The sequence below is a fragment of the Rana temporaria genome, chromosome 11 (assembly GCF_905171775.1).
Source record: "Rana temporaria chromosome 11, aRanTem1.1, whole genome shotgun sequence".
NCBI lineage: Eukaryota > Metazoa > Chordata > Amphibia > Anura > Ranidae > Rana > Rana temporaria.
In genome coordinates this window covers 815,169-838,799 of record NC_053499.1, presented here as the reverse complement: position 1 = coordinate 838,799, position 23,631 = coordinate 815,169, and the positions used below count along the sequence as shown (strand labels likewise).

The 23,631-nt window shown below is 46.9% G+C and overlaps 1 protein-coding gene across 1 annotated transcript in view; it reads left to right on the top strand.

Annotated features, from left to right (window-relative positions):
* Positions 1–23,631, top strand: part of SOX6 (SRY-box transcription factor 6) — a 326,771-nt gene that overhangs the window by 96,284 nt on the left and 206,856 nt on the right. Inside the window, exon 3 of the mRNA XM_040328672.1 lies at positions 20,602–20,839. Coding sequence (XP_040184606.1) covers positions 20,602–20,839 — 238 coding nt within the window. The remainder of the gene's footprint in view (positions 1–20,601; positions 20,840–23,631) is intronic.

Genomic DNA, 23,631 nt, shown 5'->3' with positions numbered 1-23,631 from the left:
GTTTTCGGCGTAGAATATGCAAATGACCTAGATACGCCGATTCACAAACGTACGTGCGCCCGGCGCTATTTTTTTACGTTGTTTACGTTGGGCGTAAGGTTACTCCTGCTATTAGGAGGCGCACGCGATGTTAAGTATGGCCGTCGTTCCCACGTCGAAATTTGAATTTTTTACGTCGTTTGCGTAAGTCGTTCGTGAATAGGGCTGGACGTAATTTACGATCACGTCGAAACCAATGACGTCCTTTCGGCGTACTTTGGAGCAATGCACACTGGGAAATTCCATGGACGGCGCATGTCGGGTCAATCACGGCGGGTCACCAAGAATTAACATAAAACACGCCCCCTCATCCACATTTGAATTGCGCGCGCTTACGCCGGCCCCATTTACGCTACGCCGCCGTAACTTAGAAGGCACGTGCTTTGTGAATACAGCACTTGCCTCTCTAACTTACGGCGGCGTAGCGTAAATACGATACGCTGCGCCGCTGTAACTATGCGCGCCCATACCTGAATCTAGCCCATTGTGCACAGCTTAGTAAATGAGGGGAAGCTCTGCTGACTTCCATCATCCAATCGCATGCAAGCAAAAATGCTGTTTCTTTTTTTAATCTTTATTGCGTGTGATCGGATATTCTTTGCAAAGTGAAGCTCCGCCTCATTTTCTAAGTTCTGTAACAGCGGCACTTGCAGAGTCCTCGGTCTATTTGCTTTTAGTAAATCCCCCCCACAGGCGTTTAGAGGCAGGAAAAATAAATAAAACCCTCCGCCGTTGCGTCCGGGAGCAGCAGAGAAAAAAATGGTTGACGCTGAAAAATGTGTCTAAACGCACTTCAGCGTTTATTCCTTTCAATAGTCATGGAAAAAACGCAGCTTCGGTGAGTCGCTAGCGGTGATTTCCTGCTGTCTGGAGAAACCGCGTTTTACAATAGATCTGTCGATCTTCTTCCTGCGTCTTGCGTTTCTATAAGTGGGCTGTCGATCTTTTTCCTGCGTCTTGCGTTGCTATAAGTGGGTTGTGGATCTTCTTCCTGCGTCTTGCGTTGCTATAAGTGGGTTGTGGATCTTCTTCCTGCGTCTTGCGTTGCTATAAGTGGGTTGTGGATCTTCTTCCTGCGTTGCTATAAGTGGGTTGTGGATCTTCTTCCTGCGTTGCTATAAGTGGGTTGTGGATCTTCTTCCTGCGTCTTGCGTTGCTATAAGTGGGTTGTGGGTCTTTTTCCTGCGTTTCTTCTGGGGGGAGGGGGGAGGGGGGGTCACAATGGGACAGTTTGGTGTTGAGATTTGTCGGCGCTATGAAATGCGGCCGTATATACTTGTGACTTGTGTAATGGTATACGGCCTGGAACACTTGAACATTTGTGTTACTTGATCCCGGTATAGTGACCAGCTGGTCCTAACAAGGACTGCGCAGACTGTCCTCTCAGTAGCAGCTCTGAAGCGGCTCCGTCCAGACGTGTGTGCGGAGGGAGGACGGCGCTCGGGGCGGGCTGCGTCCTGGTGGAGTTGAGTCATGGTCAGGCATGGAGGGAATATTCTGCACTTCCAGTGAGTACTGAGACGGGCCGAGCTCTGCCCAGCGCTTGTGGTTTTGTGGGCCGGGGGTCCGGGGGGGTGTTGGGTGTGAATCCCGGGGGGGGGCCGGGGGGGTGTTGGGTGTGAATCCCGGGGGGGGCCGGGGGGGTGTTGGGTGTGAATCCCGGGGGGGTCCGGGGGGGGTGTTGGGTGTGAATCCCGGGGGGGGGGCCGGGGGGGTGTTGGGTGTGAATCCCGGGGGGGGCCGGGGGGGGTGTTGGGTGTGAATCCCGGGGGTGTTTTCAGGAGAAGTTTATTGAAAATGATTTTTTGGAGACATTTTTATGACATCAACAAACTGTGTAGATTTTATAGTACAAGTTGTAAACATCCGAAGTTCCTGAATATGTCATAGGCGGGATCCTCGGGGTCATGTATGATGTGGATGGGATCCTCTGGGTCATCTATGATGTGGATGGGATCCTCTGGGTCATCTATGATGTGGATGGGATCCTCAGGGTCATGTATGATGTAGATGGGATCCTCAGGGTCATGTATGATGTAGATGGGATCCTCAGGGTCATGTATGATGTAGATGGGATCCTCAGGGTCATGTATGATGTAGATGGGATCCTCAGGGTCATGTATGATGTAGATGGGATCCTCAGGGTCATGTATGATGTAGATGGGATCCTCTGGGTCATGTATGATATAGATGGGATCCTCAGGGTCATGTATGCTGTGCATGGGATCATCTATGTTGGGGATGGGATCCTCGGGGTCATGTATGATGTATATGGGATCCTTGGGGTCATGTATGATGTAGACGGGATCCTCTGGGTCATGTATGTTGTGGATGGGATCCTCTGGGTCATGTATGATGTGGATGGGATCCTCGGGGTCATCTATGATGTAGATGGGATCCTCGGGGTCATGTATGATGTAGACGGGATCATCGGGGTCATGTATGAGGTAGATGGGATCCTCTGGGTCATCTATGACGTAGATGGGATCCTCGGGGTCATGTATGATGTAGATGAGATCCTCTGGGTCATGTATGCTGTGGATGGGATCTTCGGGGGTCATCTATGACGTAGATGGGATCCTCAGGGTCATGTATGATGTAGATGGGATCCTCTGGGTCATGTATGATGTATATGGGATCCTTGGGGTCATGTATGATGTATATGGGATCCTTGGGGTCATGTGTGATGTAGACGGGATCCTCTGGGTCATGTATGTTGTGGATGGGATCCTCTGGGTCATGGATGATGTGGATGGGATCCTCTGGGTCATCTATGATGTAGACGGGATCCTCGGGTCATGTATGATGTAGACGGGATCATCGGGGTCATGTATGAGGTAGATGGGATCCTCGGGGTCATGTATGACGTAGATGGGATCCTCGGGGTCATGTATGACGTAGATGGGATCCTCGGGGTCATGTATGATGTAGATGAGATCCTCTGGGTCATGTATGCTGTGGATGGGATCTACGGGGTCATGTATAATGTGGATGGGATCCTCAGGGTCATGTATGATGTAGATGGGATCCTCTGGGTTGTGTATGATGTAGATGGGATCCTCTGGGTTGTGTATGATGTAGATGGGATCCTCAGGGTCATGTATGATGTAGATGGGATCCTCTGGGTCATCTATGCTGTGGATGGGATCCTCTGGGTCATCTATGCTGTGGATGGGATCCTCAGGGTCATGTATGATGTAGATGGGATCCTCTGGGTTGTGTTTGATGTAGATGGGATCCTCTGGGTTGTGTATGATGTAGATGGGATCCTCTGGGTTGTGTATGATGTAGATGGAATCCTCTGGGTCATGTATGCTGTGGATGGGATCTTCGGGGTCATCTATGACGTAGATGGGATCCTCTGGGTTGTGTATGATGTAGATGGGATCCTCTGGGTTGTGTATGATGTAGATGGAATCCTCTGGGTCATGTATGATGTAGATGGGATCCTCTGGGTCATGTATGAGGTAGATGGGATCCTTGGGGTCATGTATGAGGTAGATGGGATCCTCTGGGTCATGTATCATGTAGATTGGATCCTCGGGGTCATGTATGAGGTAGATGGGATCCTCAGGGTCATGTATGATGTAGATGGGAACCTTGGGGTCATGTATGTCATAGGCGGGATCCTCAGGATTGTGTATGAGGTAGATGGGATTCTCGGGATCGTGTGTGATGTAGACGGGATCCTCTGGGTCGTGGAAGCTCACCTACCCCATAAATATCCTGACAACCTCCATTAATGGCGAACTCCTTGCCATATTCTGCCAGGGTGGAACCGGGGTTCGATTTTTATCACTGCCTGTGTCTCTGTGTACAGGATTTCCCTTCACTTCCTGTCCAGGTGACACAGGAAACAGGAAGGAGAAATCTGTCCAGAGGGGACATAGACTAAGAAAAACAGACATGGCTTCTGACCAGTCCCTACGCAAGACAAACCGGGAGTTTCATTTTTCTTGGAGAAAACTAACTTTTCTTCTAAAGTCCTGGTGCCAAACATGTAGCACGAGGGTCACACGCAGCCCTTGGCCTATGATATGTGGCCCTTGGCCCTCAGCAGTCTGTAGTGGGAACATTGATTAGGGGAAAAGTATTGATCTCCACTATCCTCATGTAACCTCTTCCCAGTTCTGTCTTCGCTGTATCCGCTCCTCACTCTCTGACCCTCATCTCCTCACTCTCTGACCCTCATCTCCTCACTCTCTGACCCTCATCTCCTCTGTCTCTGACCCTCATCTCCTCACTCTCTGACCCTCATCTCCTCACTCTCTGACCCTCATCTCCTCTGTCTCTGACCCTCATCTCCTCACTCTCTGACCCTCCTCTCCTCACTCTCTGACCCTCATCTCCTCACTCTCTGACCCTCATCTCCTCACTCTCTGACCCTCATCTCCTCACTCTCTGACCCTCATCTCCTCACTCTCTGACCCTCATCTCCTCACTCTCTGACCCTCATCTCCTCACTCTCTGACCCTCATCTCCTCACTCTCTGACCCTCATCTCCTCGGTCTGAGACACTCCTCTCAGCATTACATACATTCAGCATTATGTGTGGCCCTTTGGTGATGTCAGGGGCCACATTTGAGGCCCCCTGTAGCTCATATGTTGATAACCTCTTGCCTAAAGTAAGATATGGAAGTATTTGAGGGGGGGGGGGGTTGGGTTGAAGCGACAGCAGGAAGAGTCACGATAACAAAACGGGTTACAATGTTGCCGAGGAGGACGACTCCATAATAACCTGAAGCCAAATGACCGAAAAATCGTTTGGAAAGATTCGGAATAAATCCGATTTGTGTTTCTCTCAATTATCATTGAATCCAATATTCTATATTCTATGTCGGGGGAGGGGCGAAGCCGGCCGCCTTCTATTGGACTTTTGGTCTGGAAAAATGATTGCTAAAGGATATAAAAGATTAAAAATAAATCCTCATCTTATGTTTTCTAAAGATAATTCTGAGATGTAAAAATAGAAAACTGTTGGTGCGCTAAAGTGAGTGAACCTGGCGCGGCGCTGCCAAATGGTGCCAACACAATGGCGGCCGAAAAAATGGCAAAAGTAAATAAAAACACAGGACAGGTTTTTCCTTTATTAAAATAAAATAAAACGTTTTGTTTTGTTTTTCTTAACTTTTTTGTGGTATAGATCTGTGTTGGTCCCGGACAGGTGTGGATTCCACTTACTGTTGGCCGACTCGCTACATCTTCTAAACCTGATAAAGGGGAGCGTTCCCCGAAATGCGTTGCCCGTTTCACGCTGTTATCAGCAAACTCTGAATCTAGAAGATTTTGGGGGCTTTTTGCGCTCTCATTAGACTTTTTACATCCCCAGTTATATTGTGATGTCGTCGGTTGCAGTTCACCTGTTCCCTCTCTCGGTCTGAGGACCTCCAGCAGCCGAGGGGTTAATCGGAGACGTTGGAATTTAATGGGAACGGGGAAGTCGGTGGCGGAATTCGCAATTGTCGCGTTCTACAAAGAGAGGCGGCAATTCTCTTTCTTGCAGATAATGGTGCGAGGCATTAAATAATAGATTCCTCCCCTAAGAGGGGCGACAAATTATTTTCAGGAACTCTCCGCCGCCCGCTCTGCGCCGCCCGCTCTGCGCCGCCCGCTCAGTCCCGGAGTCTTTTCCTTTTGCGGGGAAGATGTTCCAGATAATCGCAGTGACTGGCGCTTCAGTCATTTAGAATTCACTCGCAGAGCCGCTGTAAATTATGGAGTGAAATTGACGAGCGCGGGTAAGTCGTGTGCAGCGACGTGGCCCTTGTCTGTTACTTGTCGGCGCGATTCCCGCGGGACGCTTTGTCCTAAAACATGAAATATTGCGCTTTGTTAACTCCGCCAAGATCTAGGCCGTCTTTGTCGCTCTTGTTCAGTCTTTTTGTGTTTTTTAATTCCCTGACAACTTGGCGACTTGTTTTACAGAATCGCTCCGCTCTTCCGTTCCGCGAGGTCTCACCTGAAACGGGTCAGCTGGGGGCTTCGGAAAGGGAAGGGCCACTGAAAACTGCTTAGGGGCCCATTCCAACCAGCTGAGCATCATCATAGGGCCCCCCTACAGCAGCTGCCCCTATCAGAGTCCTGATAACATCAAGTGCCCCCATACATCAATTGCCCCCCACCAGAGTGCCCCTGTACATCAAATGTCACCATCAGAGCCCCACTTACATCAATCCCCCCCTCAGAGTTTCTATTAAATCAACTCTCCCCATCAAAGTCCCGTTTACATCAACTGCCCCCATCAGAATGCTACTCTACATCAATTACCCCATCAGAGTGCCCCCTGCATGTATTGCCCCACCAGAGTGCCTCTGTAATTGCTCCCATCAGAGTGCCCCCTACATCAATTGCCCCATCAGAGTGCCCCCTACATCAATTGCCCCATCAGAGTGTCCCTCTACATCAATTGCCCCCATCAGAGTGTCCCCTTCATGTATTGCCCCACCAGAGTGCTCCTGTACATGAGTTGGTCCCATCAGAGTCCCTCTTACATCAATTGATCCTATCAGAGTACCCCCTACATCATTTGCCCCCTACAGATTGCCCCCTACATCAATTGCCCCCATTAGAATGCTACTCTACATCAATTGCCCCCAATCAGAGTGTCCCCTACATGTATTTCCCCACCAGAGTGCCTCTGTAATTGCTCTCATCAGAATACCCCTACATCAATTGCCCCATCAGAGTGTCCCTCTACATCAATTGCCCCCATCAGAGTGTCCCCTACATGTATTGCCCCACCAGAGTGCTCCTGTACATGAGTTGGTCCCATCAGAGTCCCTCTTACATCAATTGACCCTATCAGAGTACCCCCTACATCATTTGCCCCCTACAGATTGCCCCCTACATCTGTTGCCCCCTACATCTGTTGCCCCCATCAGAGTGCCCCTCTACACAAATTGCCCCATCAGAGTGCCCCTGTACATTAATTGCCCCCACCAGAGTGCCCCCTACATCTATTGCCCCATCAGAGTGCCCCTCTACAGGAATTTCCCCCATCACTTCCGGATTTTTATTTTGTCATACGAGAATTTCGTGACTTTGGTTACCTCTTCAGGTTCCATCTGAGATTAGAATGCAAAATATAAATAAAAAAATGGACAGTATAAAAAAAAGAAAGAAAAGTTAATATTTATATAATAAATAAGAAAAAAATAACAATTTAAAGCGCCCGTCCCTCTGAACTCGTGCACAGAAGCGAACGCATACGCAAGTCACGTCCGCGTATGTAAACTGTGTTCAAACCGCACATGTGAGGTATCGCCGCGATCGTTGGAGCGAGAGCAATAATTCTAGCCCCAGACTTCCTCTGTACCTTAAAACATGCAACCTGTAGAGTTTTTTTAATCCTCGCCTATGGAGATTTTTATGGGTCCAAGTTTGTCGCCGTTTCCATGAGCAACGTGCAGTTTTGAAGCGTGACGTGTTGGGTATCAATTTACTCGGCGTAACTTCATCTTTCACAATATAAAAAAAAAAAAAAAAATTGGGCTAACTTTACAGTTTCCTTACTAAAAAAAGTGTATTTTTCCCCACAAAAATTGCGTTTGTAAGACCGCTGTGCAAATACGGTGTGACATTAAGGGCCAGATTCTCAAAGAGTTACGCCGGGGGGATATCGGCAGATACGCCGACGTAACTCGGAATCTACGCCGTCGTATGTCTAAATGCATTCTCAAACTGAGATACACTTAAACATGCCTAAGATACGATGGCCTGCGCCGTCGTATCTTAGGGTGCAATATTTACGCTGGCCGCTAGGTGGCGCTTCCATTGCGGTCGGCGTAGAATATGCAAATGAGTCGTTACGCCGATTCACGAACGCACGCTTGCACGTCGCAGTAAATTTACGCCGTTTCCGTAAGAGATACACGGCGTAAAGATAAACATGCCCCCTAGCTGGCGTATCCAATGTTAAGTATGGCCGTCGTTCCCGCGTAGAAATTTGAAAATTTTGCGTCATTTGCGTAACTCGTCCGTGAATGGGGCTGGACGCCATTTACGTTCACGTCGAAACCAATGACATCCTTGCGACGTCATTTAGCGCAATGCACGCCGGGAAATTTTAGGGACGGCGCATGCGCAGTACGTTCGGCGCGGGAACGCGCCTAATTTAAATGATCCACGTCCCCTACCGGGATCATTTGAATTAGGCAGGCTTGCGCCAGGGGATTTACGCTACGCCGCCGCAACTTTACAGGCAAGTGCTTTGTGAATCAAGCACTTTCCCGTAAAACTTGCGGCGGCATAACGTAAAAGTCATATGTTACGCCGCCGCAGATTTGCCCAATTCTACGTGAATCTGGCCCAAAGTATTACAACGGCCGCCATTTTATTCTCTAGGGTGTCTGAGGAGATATATAATGTTTGGGGGGTTCTAAGTATTTTTCTAGGAAAAAAACTGGCAATTCTGAAAAATATGCCCGGTCCTTAAGTGGTTAATGTTAGTCGCTGACCAGCGTATGTTTTGGGAAATCATACATGTAAGTACAGACAGTCACATGTTCATATTATGCAGGATTTTGATGTTTTGGAGACAAAACTATACTTCTGTTTCTCTTTTCCGCCCCCCCCCAGTGACTCCAACGTTTATTTGGCGTCTCCTCAACGTAGATATGATGGATACAAGGATCCAGGAAGTGTTCAGTCATAAAACATCCTCCTGTATCTGAAATGCCTGTTAGATGTGGGCTGGCCCTTTAAATTGGAACTAAACCCTCCTCTTCTTTTCAGCCAAGGAAGCCGCCATCTTTTTCCTCTGTTTGATCTGTAGCTGCCATGGTGCTGCCCATGTGATCAGTTAGGACTCCAGCCATTGGAGGGTTTGACAGTTTGGTTGAAGGCACAAGCAAATGTGACAGGCTGCATGGCTGAGAATGTAAATTGATGGGTTTAGTTCCGCTTTAAGACGCTTTGTTGCTCAGTCCTGCCGTCTATGACATTGCCGCAGAGGACCGCCGTACTCGCTACAAGTCTGTCGCTTGCTTGTTGTTATCTATTATCTGCAATTCAATTCATGATTTCTGTAAGAATTAGAACTTCAGTGAGACAGAAAAGTTCATATTGCTTCTCTCATTTGGCGGCAGGAGCCATAAAACGATCGCTGTGATGGTCGTGTGATCGTAAATAGGAACTAAGGCCCAGATTCACAGAGCAGATACGCCGTCGTATCTCTGTTTCTATCTATGCGCCATTCATAGAATCAGTTACGTATAGATAGCCAGAAGATCCGACAGGTGTAATTGTTTTACACTGTCGGATCTTAGGATGCAATACCGCGGCCGCGGCTGGGGGGAGTTTGCGTCATAAACCAGCGTCGGGTATGCAAATTAGGAGTTACAGCGATCCACGACGGATTTTTGCGTTCGCTACGTCGCCGCTAGTCTAGTTTCCCGTCGCAAAGTTAGTCGTCGTTTTGGGTGCCCTAACATTACTCAGCACACGTATGTGCTGTCTAAAGTATGGCCGTCGTTCCCGCGTCGGAATTTAAAAATGAACGACGTTTTGCGTAAGCCGTCCGGGAATACGGAATTACGCTACGCGCGTCGCCGTTCGAAAAAATGACGTCGCGCAAAGCACGTCGGGAAATTTGCGTCACAAGCATGCGCAGTACATCCGGCGCGGGAGCGCGCCTAATTTAAATGGGACTCGCCCCATTAGATTAGGAACGCCTTGCGCCGGACAGATTTGAGTTACACCGCCGCAAATTTCCAGGTAAGTGTGTTGTGGATCGATACCTAACTTAGGAAATTTGCGGCAGTGTAACTTAAATCTGTTAAGTTACGTTGCGCTGCGGGGCTGCGGATCTGGCCCTAAATATTGTGTATTGACACTCTGCGTATCAGACGGATTGGATTACAGTAAAACCTCGGATTGCGAGGATAATTCATTCCAGAAACACGCTTGTAATCCAAAGTGCTTGTATATCAAAGCATTTGTTTTACAGAGTATAAAAGAGAAGAGAGGCTCCGCCTCTAAGTGTAGCAATAAGTTGCTAAATGTTGTCCCTTCATTACATGTAACCATATTGCTACACTTAGAGGAGGAGCCTCTCTTCTCTTTTATACTCAGTTGTGACGCTGCTCTTATATCAAGACATCGCTTGTATATCAAGACATCGCTTGTATATCAAGTCATCGCTTGTATATCAAGACATCGCTTGTATATCAAGACATCGCTTGTATATCAAGACATCGCTTGTATATCAAGGCATCGCTTGTATATCAAGGTATCGCTTGTATATCAAGACATCGCTTGTATATCAAGACATCGCTTGTATATCAAGACATCGCTTGTATATCAAGACATCGCTTGTATATCAAGACATCGCTTGTATATCAAGGCATCGCTTGTATATCAAGGCATCGCTTGTATATCAAGGTATCGCTTGTATATCAAGGTATCGCTTGTATATCAAGGCATTGCTTGTATATCAAGACATTGCTTGTATATCAAGGTATCGCTTGTATATCAAGGTATCGCTTGTATATCAAGACATCGCTTGTATATCAAGACATCGCTTGTATATCAAGACATCGCTTGTATATCAAGACATCGCTTGTACATCAAGACATTGCTTGTATATCAAGGCAGGATTTGCGTTATATTGGATGATGTAGAGTGTGTGATTTCTTATGTCGGATTCCTCAGGTTATAGAAACGTAGAGGAGTGGCGGCGGAATAAAGACCGAGAGGTCAAGTCGCCCCAATTTATATTTTTCTTTTACATTTTAGTCCTGAATATACATCTATGTCTGTCCCAAGGATCTATCGATTGATCGGGGTATATAATGTATCTATTGATCAGGGTATATATATATATATTGATCAGGTTATATAATGTATCTATTGATCGGGGTATATAATGTATCTATTGATCGGGGTATATAATGTATCTATTGATCGGGGTATATAATGTATCGATTGATCGGGGTATATATATATTGATCGGGGTATATATATTGATCAGGGTATGTATTGATTGCAGTGTTCAGTATTCCTCCATCATGAGCCGCCATCGCGCTCTGCCCCCCCCCCCCCCCCCCCGCGCGGTCAGCGGCCGATAATCACCCTGCGTTCGCGGAGGAAGCACAGAGGTGAAATCTCTCCTCCCTAATTATATTCAGTGTGGTAATTTCTAAACTTCACTCTGAATTTTGATTTTCAATTAACACTCCCAATTTGAAGATAATTTTCTATTTATTATAATTACAGGAAATAATTTATTGCCTGATTAAGGCCCAGCCAGCCCCGTCTTCCCTAAGCAAACAGGCGGCGAACCAGCCGCTATTTAGGCCTCCTGGCGGCCCGGCCGGGTCCTGTGTGTACAGCTGCGGGTTAATTGGGGCCCATTGTGTACCGGGGGGGGCTGGGGGGCTCCGAGGAGATTCCCACCTGAGGGCCCCGTCACAATTCATCTCTTCAGGGAAAACAAAATACATATTTATTGGGGCACCGGGGTCAGCCCCCCCGCCCCCCCACCCCCGGGGGTCATTTACCAAATGGAGAGCAAACCCCTCACTTTACACAACTTCTTTATTACATCGGCCCGTCAGTCTTCCCACCTTCAGGATAATCCGTCTCATGACAACAGATTATCCTTCTCTTCTACATTTCTTTCACTATCCTCTCTTCTCTTATTATTTTCCTTCTCTTCTCTTTCTTTAATTTTCTTAATTTCTTTGCTTTCTTTCTCTCTTCTCTTCTCTTCTCTTCCTTTTCTCTTCTCTTCTCTTTCTTTTGTCTTCTCTTTCTTTTCTCTTCTCTTCCTTTTCTCTTCTCTTCTCTTTCTTTTGTCTTCTCTTCCTTTTCTTTTCTCTTCTCTTCTTCTCTCACTATTTTTCCTTCTCCTCTTTCTCTCTTCTTTTTATTTCTTCTCTTTCCTTCTCTTCTCTTTCTATTTCTTTCTATCTTCTCTCGCTATTTTCACTTCTCTTTCTCTTCTTTTTTTCTTTTTCATTTGTTCTCTTTTCTTTCTTTCTCTTGTCTTTTCTCTTCTTTTCTTCTTCTTCTCGCTATTTTATCCTTCTCTTTTATTTTCTTTCTCTCTTCTCTCGCTATTTTCCTTGTCTTCTGTTTTCTCTCTTCTCTCTCTTCTCTTTTCTCTTATCTTATCCTCTTCTCGCTCTATTTTTCCTCCTCATCTTTTCTTTCTTCTCTCTTCTCCTTTCTTTTTTTTCTCTTCTCGTGCTATTCTTCCTTTTTCTTTTCTTTTGTCTTTCTTTCTCTCTCTCTTTTTCTCTTCTCTTCTATTTCTATTTTCCTTCTCTTTCTCCTCTTCTTTCTTTCTTTCTTTCTTTCTTTCTTTCTCTTTCTTTTTCTCTTTCTTTCTTTCTTTCTTTCTCTTTCTTTTTCTCTTTCTTTCTTTCTTTCTTTCTCTTTCTTTTTCTCTTTCTTTCTTTCTTTCTTTCTTTCCTTTCCTTTCCTTTCCTTTTCTCTTTCTTTCTTTCTTTCTTTCTTTCTTTCTTTCTTTCTTTCTTTCTTTCTTTCTTTCTTTCTTTCTTTCTTTCTTTCTTTCTTTCTTTCTTTCTTTCTTTCTTCCTTCCTTTCTTTCTTTCTTTCTTTCTTTCTTTCTTTCTTTCTTTCTTTCTTTCTTTCCTTTCCTTTCCTTTCCTTTCCTTTCCTTTCCTTTCCTTTCCTTTCCTTTCCTTTCTTCCTTTCCTTTCTTCCTTTCCTTCCTTCCTTTCTTCCTTCCTTTCCTTCCTTCCTTCCTTCCTTCCTTCCTTCCTTCCTTCCTTCCTTTCTTTCTTTCTTTCTTTCTTTCTTTCTTTCTTTCTTTCTTTCTTTCTTTCTTTCCTACACAGACTCCTCTGCAGCTTGTAATGTGAGTGGAGGAAGTTTAGTGGCCCCCAATGATGGATATTGGTGGTGTGATGAAGCGGAGGGAAGTCCTATATGATCGGAATTCTTCTCTTAGGTATTAGTACGGCGGGATGCTGCACATTGCCCAGTGTGAGAGTCATATCATACAAAGAATGTCTATGTGCTCCACACTACCTGCCGGTCACAGGTCATTGGAGTGTAAGCTCTGTGTACGCCGGTCATTGGAGTGTAAGCTCTGTGTACACCGGTCATTGGAGTGTAAGCTCTGTGTACACCGGTCATTGGAGTGTAAGCTCTGTGTACACCGGTAATTAGAGTGTAAGCTCTGTGTACGCCGGTCATTAGAGTGTAAGCTCTGTGTACACAGGTTCTCCTCTGGCGTTGGGGGGTACACAGTATACGGGGGCAGCTGTGCTCCTGTCATTGTTCGGTGACACGCACTTGTCCTGCGGCTATTAATAAGCGAGTCGCGCTCGGCCTGAAAACGACAGACGCGGCACAGACACAATTAGCTTCCCCCCGAATCTTTATTCTAAATTTGGTGCTGGAAATAGAGAGACAAGAGAGAGGGAGAGAGAGGAGGAGAGAGGGAGAGACTGCTGACATGGGGATACCTGATCCCCCCCATCCCTTTACTATTCACTTTATTACCGCCCCCCCCTCCCCCGCTTCTGGAGAGCGAGCGGATCAATCACAGGCGCAGCGCCCTCCCTGCGGATCGGCTCTCTGCCATGAAGTGGATGACATTTCCTCCCCTCTGGGCTCCTCCAATCACTATTGTCTGTTATCTATCTTTATGTTTTATTCCTTCTTTGTTGCATCTCAGTGCTGCTGATCTCCTGCCGCTTCTTTGCAGCCACTTCATGTCTAGATGCAGCGACGGCTCCGTGACGTTTCCCAGGGCGGGTTTCCAATTGGTGACCGCAGTGGGCGGTGTCTGTGTGATGTGTGTGGTGGGAACGGTCACTTGTGGTCTCCATAAGAAGTCCGTGTGACGGGGTGACAACACCGGAGACGGGGGCGGAGCGTTCTCACCCTACGACAGGAAGTGCCTGATCAAGGACTTCCGTGGCTGTTCTTGTCTCCTCCCCCTCCTGTAGTTTTCTGTAGTGGGTGGAGCCGGCTGGCACAGCAATGATGTCACTGTTACTTTCACAAGGTAATATCTACACAGTGCACCCCCCACAGTACACAGAGCGCCCCCTCCGCAGTACACAGAGCGCCCCCTCCGCAGTACACAGAGCGCCCCCTCCGCAGTACACAGAGCACCCCCTCCGCAGTACACAGAGCTCCCCCTCCGCAGTACACAGAGCGCCCCCTCCGCAGTACACAGAGCGCCCCCTCCGCAGTACACAGAGCCCCCTCCGCAGTACACAGAGCTCCCCTCCCGCAGTACACAGAGCTCCCCTCCCGCAGTACACAGAGCTCCCCTCCCGCAGTACACAGAGCTCCCCTCCCGCAGTACACAGAGCTCCCCTCCCGCAGTACACAGAGCCCCCCTCCGCAGTACACAGAGCCCCCCCCCCCCGCAGTACACAGAGCCCCCCCCCCCGGGTATTAGGAAGACGCTGAGATATACTGGAGGGAATTCCTAGATTTGGTTGTTGAACGGCTGCCAATGACCACAACGCATGAATTTCAGATATTTCCCCGGAATTGTTCCGCTCCTCTGCAGCTGCTTTCATTTCTCTTGACAGGTTTGTAAGTTCCCTTCAGACAAGTCGGATCTCATCCCATTATTACCGACACCGGGCCATGCGTTGTGTTAGAATTCAGTGCGTTGCATTGCCCTCCCCCCATGCAGCCATCGCTGGGGTGTATGGAGACAGGAAGTGGCTGCAAAGAGACGACAGGAGATCCGCAGCGCGACGGATGAAAAGAGGTGAAGACAGGAAAACGTCTTTGGCTGCCGGAGTTCCACTTCACCTCTTCAGACACTTAACCCCGCAATGTCCGACGCGTTCCGAGGCTTTCAAAGAATATTTGTAAACAAAGCGGAATAAAAATAGAAAAAAAAAACCAGAAGAAACTAAATATTTCAAAAACATGTAAAAAAAATCGGATGTGCGTTTCTTTCCGCCGCCGGCGATAGGTTTCATTTTATTCTCAGATAATTAAATTTTCTGATATATTTTTTTTCTTTTCATTAATTGTGAGAAATGTAACATTAGCTGTGAGATCCTCTGCCAGCGCGCTGGGCGGCGGCGGCGGAACGCCGGATTTCAATTGAAAATAATTAATTTATTTTTTTGCACCTGATATTTCTGCGCTGTAATATTCATGAAGTCGCATGCCGGATGGCGCTGTGACCCCCCCTCCCCCTTAATCAGATTTTTATTTGTCTGACAAAAAAGGGTCCCAGAAAGTTAATGATTTGCTAGTTTGCCGAAGCGACACTTTGGGCGCCGTTCTCATCCGAATCGCGTGTAAAGAGTGCGGGATGGGAGCCAATCAGATTCCAGCATTTCTTCTCATTTCCTGATTCACAAATCCCCCCAGAATTGTTTGGGTGGAATACTTTAATTCAAGCAGACTCCGCCCACTGCGCACCTGTCCTTCACCGCAGATTGACACCCGTCCTCTGAGGCCACCCCTCCCCCACCACCCTGGAAAATAACGGAGCGAAATAAAATTTACAATTGTAGCGATTTGTTGGCCAAAATGTTCCTGAAAATGCTACAAAGTTACTAATTATGAAAAGCGGGAAATTAATAAATATCCCAAAAAATGATGCGGCGTTGCTAAAATCCTCCGAAGGCCTGCGTGGGGGGAGGGGCTTCTATATGATAGATGATGTATAATTATTATTTTTTATTATTATTTGGTCACATAGTTACATTCTCTTGTTTGAAAAAAGTCCATCTAGTTCTTATTATTAGTTGTTGTTATTATAATTATATGTTGTTGATAATGATAATGATCATCATCATAATAAAAATAAATATAATAATATATTTTGTTTTTATTATTTTGTTGCCAGTATTATATTATATTATTATTATTATATTTGGTTACATAGTCTGGTTTGAAAAAAGACATCTAGTTCTTATTATTAGTTGTTTTTATTATTATTATTTTATGTTGTTAATAACAAAAATGTTGCTATTATTATTTTATGTTGTTATTATTATTATTATTATTATTATTATTATTATTATTATTATTATTATTATTATTATTATTTTTTGTTACATAGTTGCAAAGTCTGGTTGAAAGTTCTTATTATTAGTTATTATTATTTTATGTTGTTGTTGATAATGATAATAATAATTATCATAAAAATAATAATATATTTTTTTATTATTTTGTTGCTATTGTTATGAATAATATTATCAATATTTTATAATATTATTCATATTATTTATTTTTATTATTATTATTATTATTATTATGAATTATTATTTTATTTTGTTGTTGATAATATATTTTTTTATTTTGTTGCTAATATTATTATGATTAATATTATTATTAATATTATTTTTTAATATTATTCATATTATTTATTGTTATTATTATGAATAATATAAATTATTATTATTATTATTATTGATAATATATTTTGTTATTTTTATTTTGTTGCTATTATAATTAATACTATTTTATATTCATATTATTATTATTATTATTATTATTAATATTATTATTTTATACTATTATTATTAAAAAAATGTATTATTAAAAATATATTTTTATTCTTATGCTATTATATAAAAAAATTGCTTTAGGGCCGGTTCACGCCATGAATGGCGCAGAAACATGCTGTGCCCTCTGGTTTGCGTTTCACTTGCAATCCAGGTGCAGTAGAAATTCCGCGCAATCATTAGAATGGGCTGAAATTGCACCGGATCGCGTCAAATAAGCGCATGCACTACTACTTTTTTTTTTTTAAAAAGCACACATCAACCTTGTGATCCTGTGCAGAAAAATGTGCTGCGTTTTGCGACCTGCATTTTGGAGAGTCATTTTAACAATGACGCCCGATGCAGATCGCAGCTTTTTTTTTATTTATTTTAAGTTTATTCATTTTTTTTTCAAATACAAAAATCTCAGTAGCAAAATAGTAATTTCCATTTTTGTAGAGACAATTACAGAGAGAAAAAGCTTCAGTGCGGTGCGGGAAAATGCGTCATGATGCTAACCAGGACAGGTGTGGGGGGGGGCCCAACCGCTGATTTCAGTTTGAATTTTGGGGCTCATTCACACCGGGGGCGTCGATCGATTTCATGCGAAGAAATACAAAAAAAAGATTTTTGCCCATGTGCCCCAAACATGGGCATGCTGCATTCTTACTCGTACACAAAAACGCATGTGAGCGCAATGTGATGTTGGTGTTTTTGACGCTTGAGGGTCAAAATAAACGATTGTCTGGCGTTCCCTTAGACCGCCGCGGACATCCGCCGCCCACCTATGTTCCCTTAGACCGCCGCGGACATCCGCCGCTGCGCACCTATGTTCCCTTAGACCGCCGCGGACATCCGCCGCACACCTATGTTCCCTTAGACCGCCGCGGACATCCGCCGCACACCTATCTTCCCTTAGACCGCCACGGACATCCGCCGCACACCTATCTTCCCTTAGACCGCCACGGACATCCGCCGCTGTGCACCTATGTTCCCTTAGACCGCCGCGGACATCCGCCGCACACCTATGTTCCCTTAGACCGCCGCGGACATCCGCCGCCCACCTATGTTCCCTTAGACCGCCGCGGACATCCGCCGCACACCTATCTTCCCTTAGACCGCCACGGACATCCGCCGCTGTGCACCTATGTTCCCTTAGACCGCCACGGACATCCGCCGCACACCTATGTTCCCTTAGACCGCCACGGACATCCGCCGCCCATCTATGTTCCCTTAGACCGCCGCGGACATCCGCCGCTGCGCACCTATGTTCCCTTAGACCGCCGCGGACATCCGCCGCCCACCTATGTTCCCTTAGACCGCCACGGACATCCGCCGCCCATCTATGTTCCCTTAGACCGCCGCGCACCTATGTTCCCTTAGACCGCCGCGCACCTATGTTCCCTTAGACCGCCGCGCACCTATGTTCCCTTAGACCGCCGCGCACCTATGTTCCCTTAGACCGCCGCGCACCTATGTTCCCTTAGACCGCCGCGCACATCCGCCGCCCACCTATGTTCCCGTAGACCGCCGCGGACATCCGCCGCCCACCTATGTTCCCTTAGACCGCCGCGGACATCCGGCGCTGCGCACCTATGTTCCCTTAGACCGCCGCGGACATCCGCCGCGCACCTATGTTCCCTTAGACCGCCACGGACATCCGCCGCACACCTATGTTCCCTTAGACCGCCACGGACATCCGCCGCCCACCTATCTTCCCTTAGACCGCCGCGGACATCCGCCGCTGCGCACCTATGTTCCCTTAGACCGCCGCAGACATACGCCGCCCACCTATGTTCCCTTAGACCGCCACAGACATCCACCGCACACCTATGTTCCCTTAGACCGCCGCGGACATCCGCCGCACACCTATGTTCCCTTAGACCGCCGCGGACATCCGCCGCTGCGCACCTATGTTCCCTTAGACCGCCGCGGACATCCGCCGCTGCGCACCTATGTTCCCTTAGACCGCCACGGACATCCGCCGCGCACCTATGTTCCCTTAGACCGACGCGGAAATACGCCGCGCACCTATGGCGGCCGTCACCCGATGAGATACGGCAGAAGACTGAAATCCGGCGTGAGATTTGGGCGTTCCTCGTCCGCCATCTTGGGATCTGCTTGTGAATTGGCGGTAATTTTTACTAATGAGTTTTCTGGCGTTTAAATAAAACATTTGAAGACGCCAACATGGAAACCTGTTTTAAAATTTAAAGTGTTTCTTTTTTTCCCCCTTTTTTTGAGTCGGTGTTATTAATGCATCGGCTGTGAAATAAAGCGCTGTTGTAATCAATAAAATAAGACGAAATGCGCTTTTATGCGTTCCCCTGACAATAAGTATAAGGCTGGAAACGCATTGATGTGGAAGAGGATTAATGCAGGAAAATGACATCAATTATTGAAAGGAGATTTTTTTGATTTTTTTTTTTCTTTTTCTTTTTTTTTCAAACCAACAAATTATGATTAATTGAAGAAGTGCGCCGAGAAAAAAACAGAAATTAGGCTTCGCGTTCGCCGGGCTGAAAGTCTTTGATAGTTTTCTGCACCGAATGTTCTATTAAATACCGATATTAAAGCACAACGCGTTGGGGGAAGGTCTGCGCGGAGCGAGGGCGGCCGGCGCTTCTCCCAGCACGGCGAGGGTTAATCTGTAGATGTCGGCGTGACGCTTGTGAAGTAGAATCTTATATGGAGGGCCAAGTGTGAGATGTTCTCCCTGCCAGATTCCAGTGCGAGACAGGACTTAAAGGACAACCCCCCCCCCCAACCCCCAGCTTAGTTTTGTGTGATTTCTAACAAATGAAATCCAATGGTGAGATCCCCCAACAGAATCTTTGACTGCCTGCTTGTGGGAGGGGCAGAGACACAAACTACTGCAGGGAAATCTCCTCATTGTGGGAGGGGCAGAGACACAAACTACTGCAGGAAATCTCCCCATTGTGGGAGGGGCAGAGACACAAACTACTGCAGGAAATCTCCCCATTGTGGGAGGGGCAGACACACAAACTACTGCAGGGAAATCTCCTCATTGTGGGAGGGGCAGAGACACAAACTACTGCAGGAAATCTCCCCATTGTGGGAGGGGCAGAGACACAAACTATTGCAGGGAAATCTCCTCATTGTGGGAGGGGCAGAGACACAAACTACTGCAGGAAATCTCCCCATTGTGGGAGGGGCAGAGACACAAACTACTGCAGGAAATCTCCCCATTGTGGGAGGGGCAGAGACACAAACTACTGCAGGGAATCTCCCCATTGTGGGAGGGGCAGAGACACAAACTACTGCAGGAAATCTCCCCATTGTGGGAGGGGCAGAGACACAAACTACTGCAGGAAATCTCCCCATTGTGGGAGGGGCAGAGACACAAACTACTGCAGGGAAATCTCCTCATTGTGGGAGGGGCAGAGACACAAACTACTGCAGGAATTCTCCCCATTGTGGGAGGGGCAGAGACACAAACTACTGCAGGAAATCTCCCCATTGTGGGAGGGGCAGAGACACAAACTACTGCAGGGAAATCTCACCATTGTGGGAGGGGCAGAGACACAAACTACTGGGGGAAATCTCACCATTGTGGGAGGGGCAGAGACACAAACTACTGCAGGAAATCTCCCCATTGTGGGAGGGGCAGAGACACAAACTACTGCAGGAAATCTCCCCATTGTGGGAGGGGCAGAGACACAAACTACTGCAGGGAAATCTCCTCATTGTGGGAGGGGCAGAGACACAAACTACTGCAGGAATTCTCCCCATTGTGGGAGGGGCAGAGACACAAACTACTGCAGGAAATCTCCCCATTGTGGGAGGGGCAGAGACACAAACTACTGCAGGGAAATCTCACCATTGTGGGAGGGGCAGAGACACAAACTACTGGGGGAAATCTCACCATTGTGGGAGGGGCAGAGACACAAACTACTGCAGGAAATCCCCCCATTGTGGGAGGGGCAGATACACAAACTTGCAGGAAACCTCCACATTGTGGGAGGGGCAGAGACACAAACTTGCAGGAAATCCCCCCATTATGTTCCATAGACACGCCCCTCGCTTTGGCACATTGATGATGTTTTTTGCCGCTGATTTCCTGCTTGGCCGCACTGACTCCATCTTGTCTCGTTTCCAGGAGGATGTCGTCCAAGCCGGCCACCTCTCCATTCACCTGTAAAGCGGATGGGGAGGAGGAGATGACCGGAGAGCTGGCCTCCAGGGAGAATGACGACAACGATGAAATGCACCACCTCCCCCACCTGCCGCTGCACTCCCTCCTACACAACAAACCTCACCCCGAGGAGCTCTCCACCCTCGTCACAAGCATGCAGACCGACGTTGACTGGGACAGTATGATGTCACAGCATAGAATGGTCAGTCCTGGGGCTCGCTGTCTATCTGGTGGGCGGGTCTTGGTGGGTGGGGCTAAAGTATCCTAATTTAAATAAGCTTTTAGGTGCATATAGGGAGCTCCACCCTCCGGCTTGGGGTACAGACAACCAGATAGAGGTAAAGATGACCGGCTTGGGGTACAGATGGCCGGCTTGGGGTACAGATGGCCGGCTTGGGGTACAGATGACCGGCTTGGGGTTCAGATGACCGGCTTGGGGTACAGATGGCCGGCTTGGGGTACAGATGGCCGGCTTGGGGTACAGATGGCCGGCTTGGGGTACGGATGACCGGCTTGGGGTACGGATGACCGGCTTGGGGTACGGATGACCGGCTTGGGGTACGGATGACCGGCTTGGGGTACGGATGGCCAGCTTGGGGTACAGATGGCCGGCTTGGGGTTCAGATGACCGGCTTGGGGTACAGACATTCCTAGAACACCCCGCCCACCCAACCCCCTTCAGTCGGTGACCTGGGAACCCCAGTTTATGATGCTGGAAAGGCGTTCCCAGACACACCCCTTTCAGTCTCCTCCCTTTCTCCAACATACAGAAGGAAGTGCCACCAATCAGATTCACACCTACCTTGGATGTGCGACACTGATTGGATGGATTTGGGACATTGACCTGCTCATTGCCCATGTGAGGAGATCTCTGGAATCTGGCGGGGGGGGGGGGGGTTACAGAGAAAGCAGGCGGAGCTAAGTCTGACTTTATCACAGCTGCAGTGTGTGCTGGACAACACATGTTTGCTGTGTCCCCTCCCCCACATGGCTTCTCACAAACTACAAACCGGACTTCTTATGTCTTTCTTTCTCCAATGTCTTTCTTCTTGTCACTCTTCCATAAAGGGCAGATTTGTGGAGAGACCACTAATAGTTGGACGCGAGAACTCCAGGACGGGAGGATTGCATTAGGGTTAGTAAAGTGAAGAGTGATGTGAAGGTTTCTCTGGAGTTCCCATCATCTCCACTTAGAACTAAAACTCCATTTTCCGGTTGTCCCGACATCTGGCGCCACAACCGAATGCGCTCTCTAATGGGTCAAATTTTGAAAGAATTTTCATTCGTATTTCGCACCATTCGTGGGGCTGCAGCAACAGGCGATTTTCGTGCCGCCATCGAATATTAATAATCGGATATGTTGGAAATTTTTGGAAAAACAAAACAATTTTCTAATTAATGATGGGAGAATCGTGCGAGAAATGTAATCGGAAAAGAAATGCGCTTGTGCAAGAAAAGAAAATTCCCGGAAATAAAAGAAAATTCCCGGAAAGAAAAGAAGATTCCTGGAAAGAAAAGAAGATTCTCAGAAAGAAAAGAAGATTCTCGGGAACGAAAAGAAGATTCTCGGGAACGAAAAGAAGATTCCGGGAAAGAAAAGAATATTCCCGGAAAGAAAAGAAGATTCCCGGAAAGAAAAGAAGATTCTCAGGAAAGAAAAGAAGATTCTCGGGAAAGAAAAGAAGATTCCCGGGAAAGAAAAGAAGATTCTCGGGAAAGAAAAGAAGATTCTCAGGAAAGAAAAGAAGATTCTCAGGAAAGAAAAGAAGATTCCCGGAAAGAAAAGAAGATTCCCGGGAAAGAAAAGAAGATTCTCGGGAAAGAAAAGAAGATTCTCGGGAAAGAAAAGAAGATTCTCAGGAAAGAAAAGAAGATTCTCAGGAAAGAAAAGAAGATTCTCAGGAAAGAAAAGAAGATTCTCAGGAAAGAAAAGAAGATTCCCGGGAAAGAAAAGAAGATTCCCGGGAAAGAAAAGAAGATTCTCGGGAAAGAAAAGAAGATTCCCGGGAAAGAAAAAAAGATTCTCCGGAAAGAAAAGAAGATTCTCCGGAAAGAAAAGAAGATTCTCGGGAAAGAAAGTTATTTTCTGTAGGAACATGAGGTGACATTGAAGGTTTTGGTCAGTTGAGTTTCGAAATCAATGGTGCACGCAATTATTCACCTCTTCTCAGATTTGGCCAGGAAGCAGATACCAAAAAACCGGACAGTTTGTTCCGATCCAGAACATTTTGGCGCCCAACGTGGGGCCTACACGTGGTCACATCAAATTCCGATCGTGAAGAACGCGGTGACGTACAGCACTACGATGAGCCGAGAAAAAATTACGTTTAATGATTCCGATCATGCGTCAAATTGATAACGAGCATGTGTGCTTTTTTTTGTGCGTCGGAATTGCGTACAGACGATCGGAATTTCCGTCAAGAACTTTTCTTGTCGAAAAAATTGAGAACCAGCGCTCAAATTTTTTCAAAAGTCCGATGGAGCCTACACACGGTGGGAACTTTTCTTGCCGGAATTTCCGATCGTGCGTACGCGGCATAAGAATTGGTGCCATGGCCGAAAATATTCACACGCCCCCTACCCCCCTCAGACTCGGCTCAGATCCAGAACGCTGCCATACATTCCGTATCAGTTTTGTGAATCTGCAGAAAATAATCACCGAAATCCGGGAAAAACAAACGCGTTGCGATGTTCAGCTTTGATTCATCTGATGTAATTTGTTCGGCCAATTAGATGATCAATTCAGACTCCGTTGTGTAAACTAACCCCCCCCCCCTCCTTCCCTACGCGTGTCGTCTCCCGCGCCTCGTCCGCCTACAATTCCCGGGACGGCCGGCCCGCTTTTTACACACACGCGGCGAGTAAATATCGCGCTTCTCCTTCAGATCCGCCGCCATTCTTCAAACATTTATATTTTGGGATAAAAGCGTTAATAAGAGAAAAGAAAAGTTGTCTCTTAATATTCATCGGAAAGGCGCCACACAAAAGCTGATT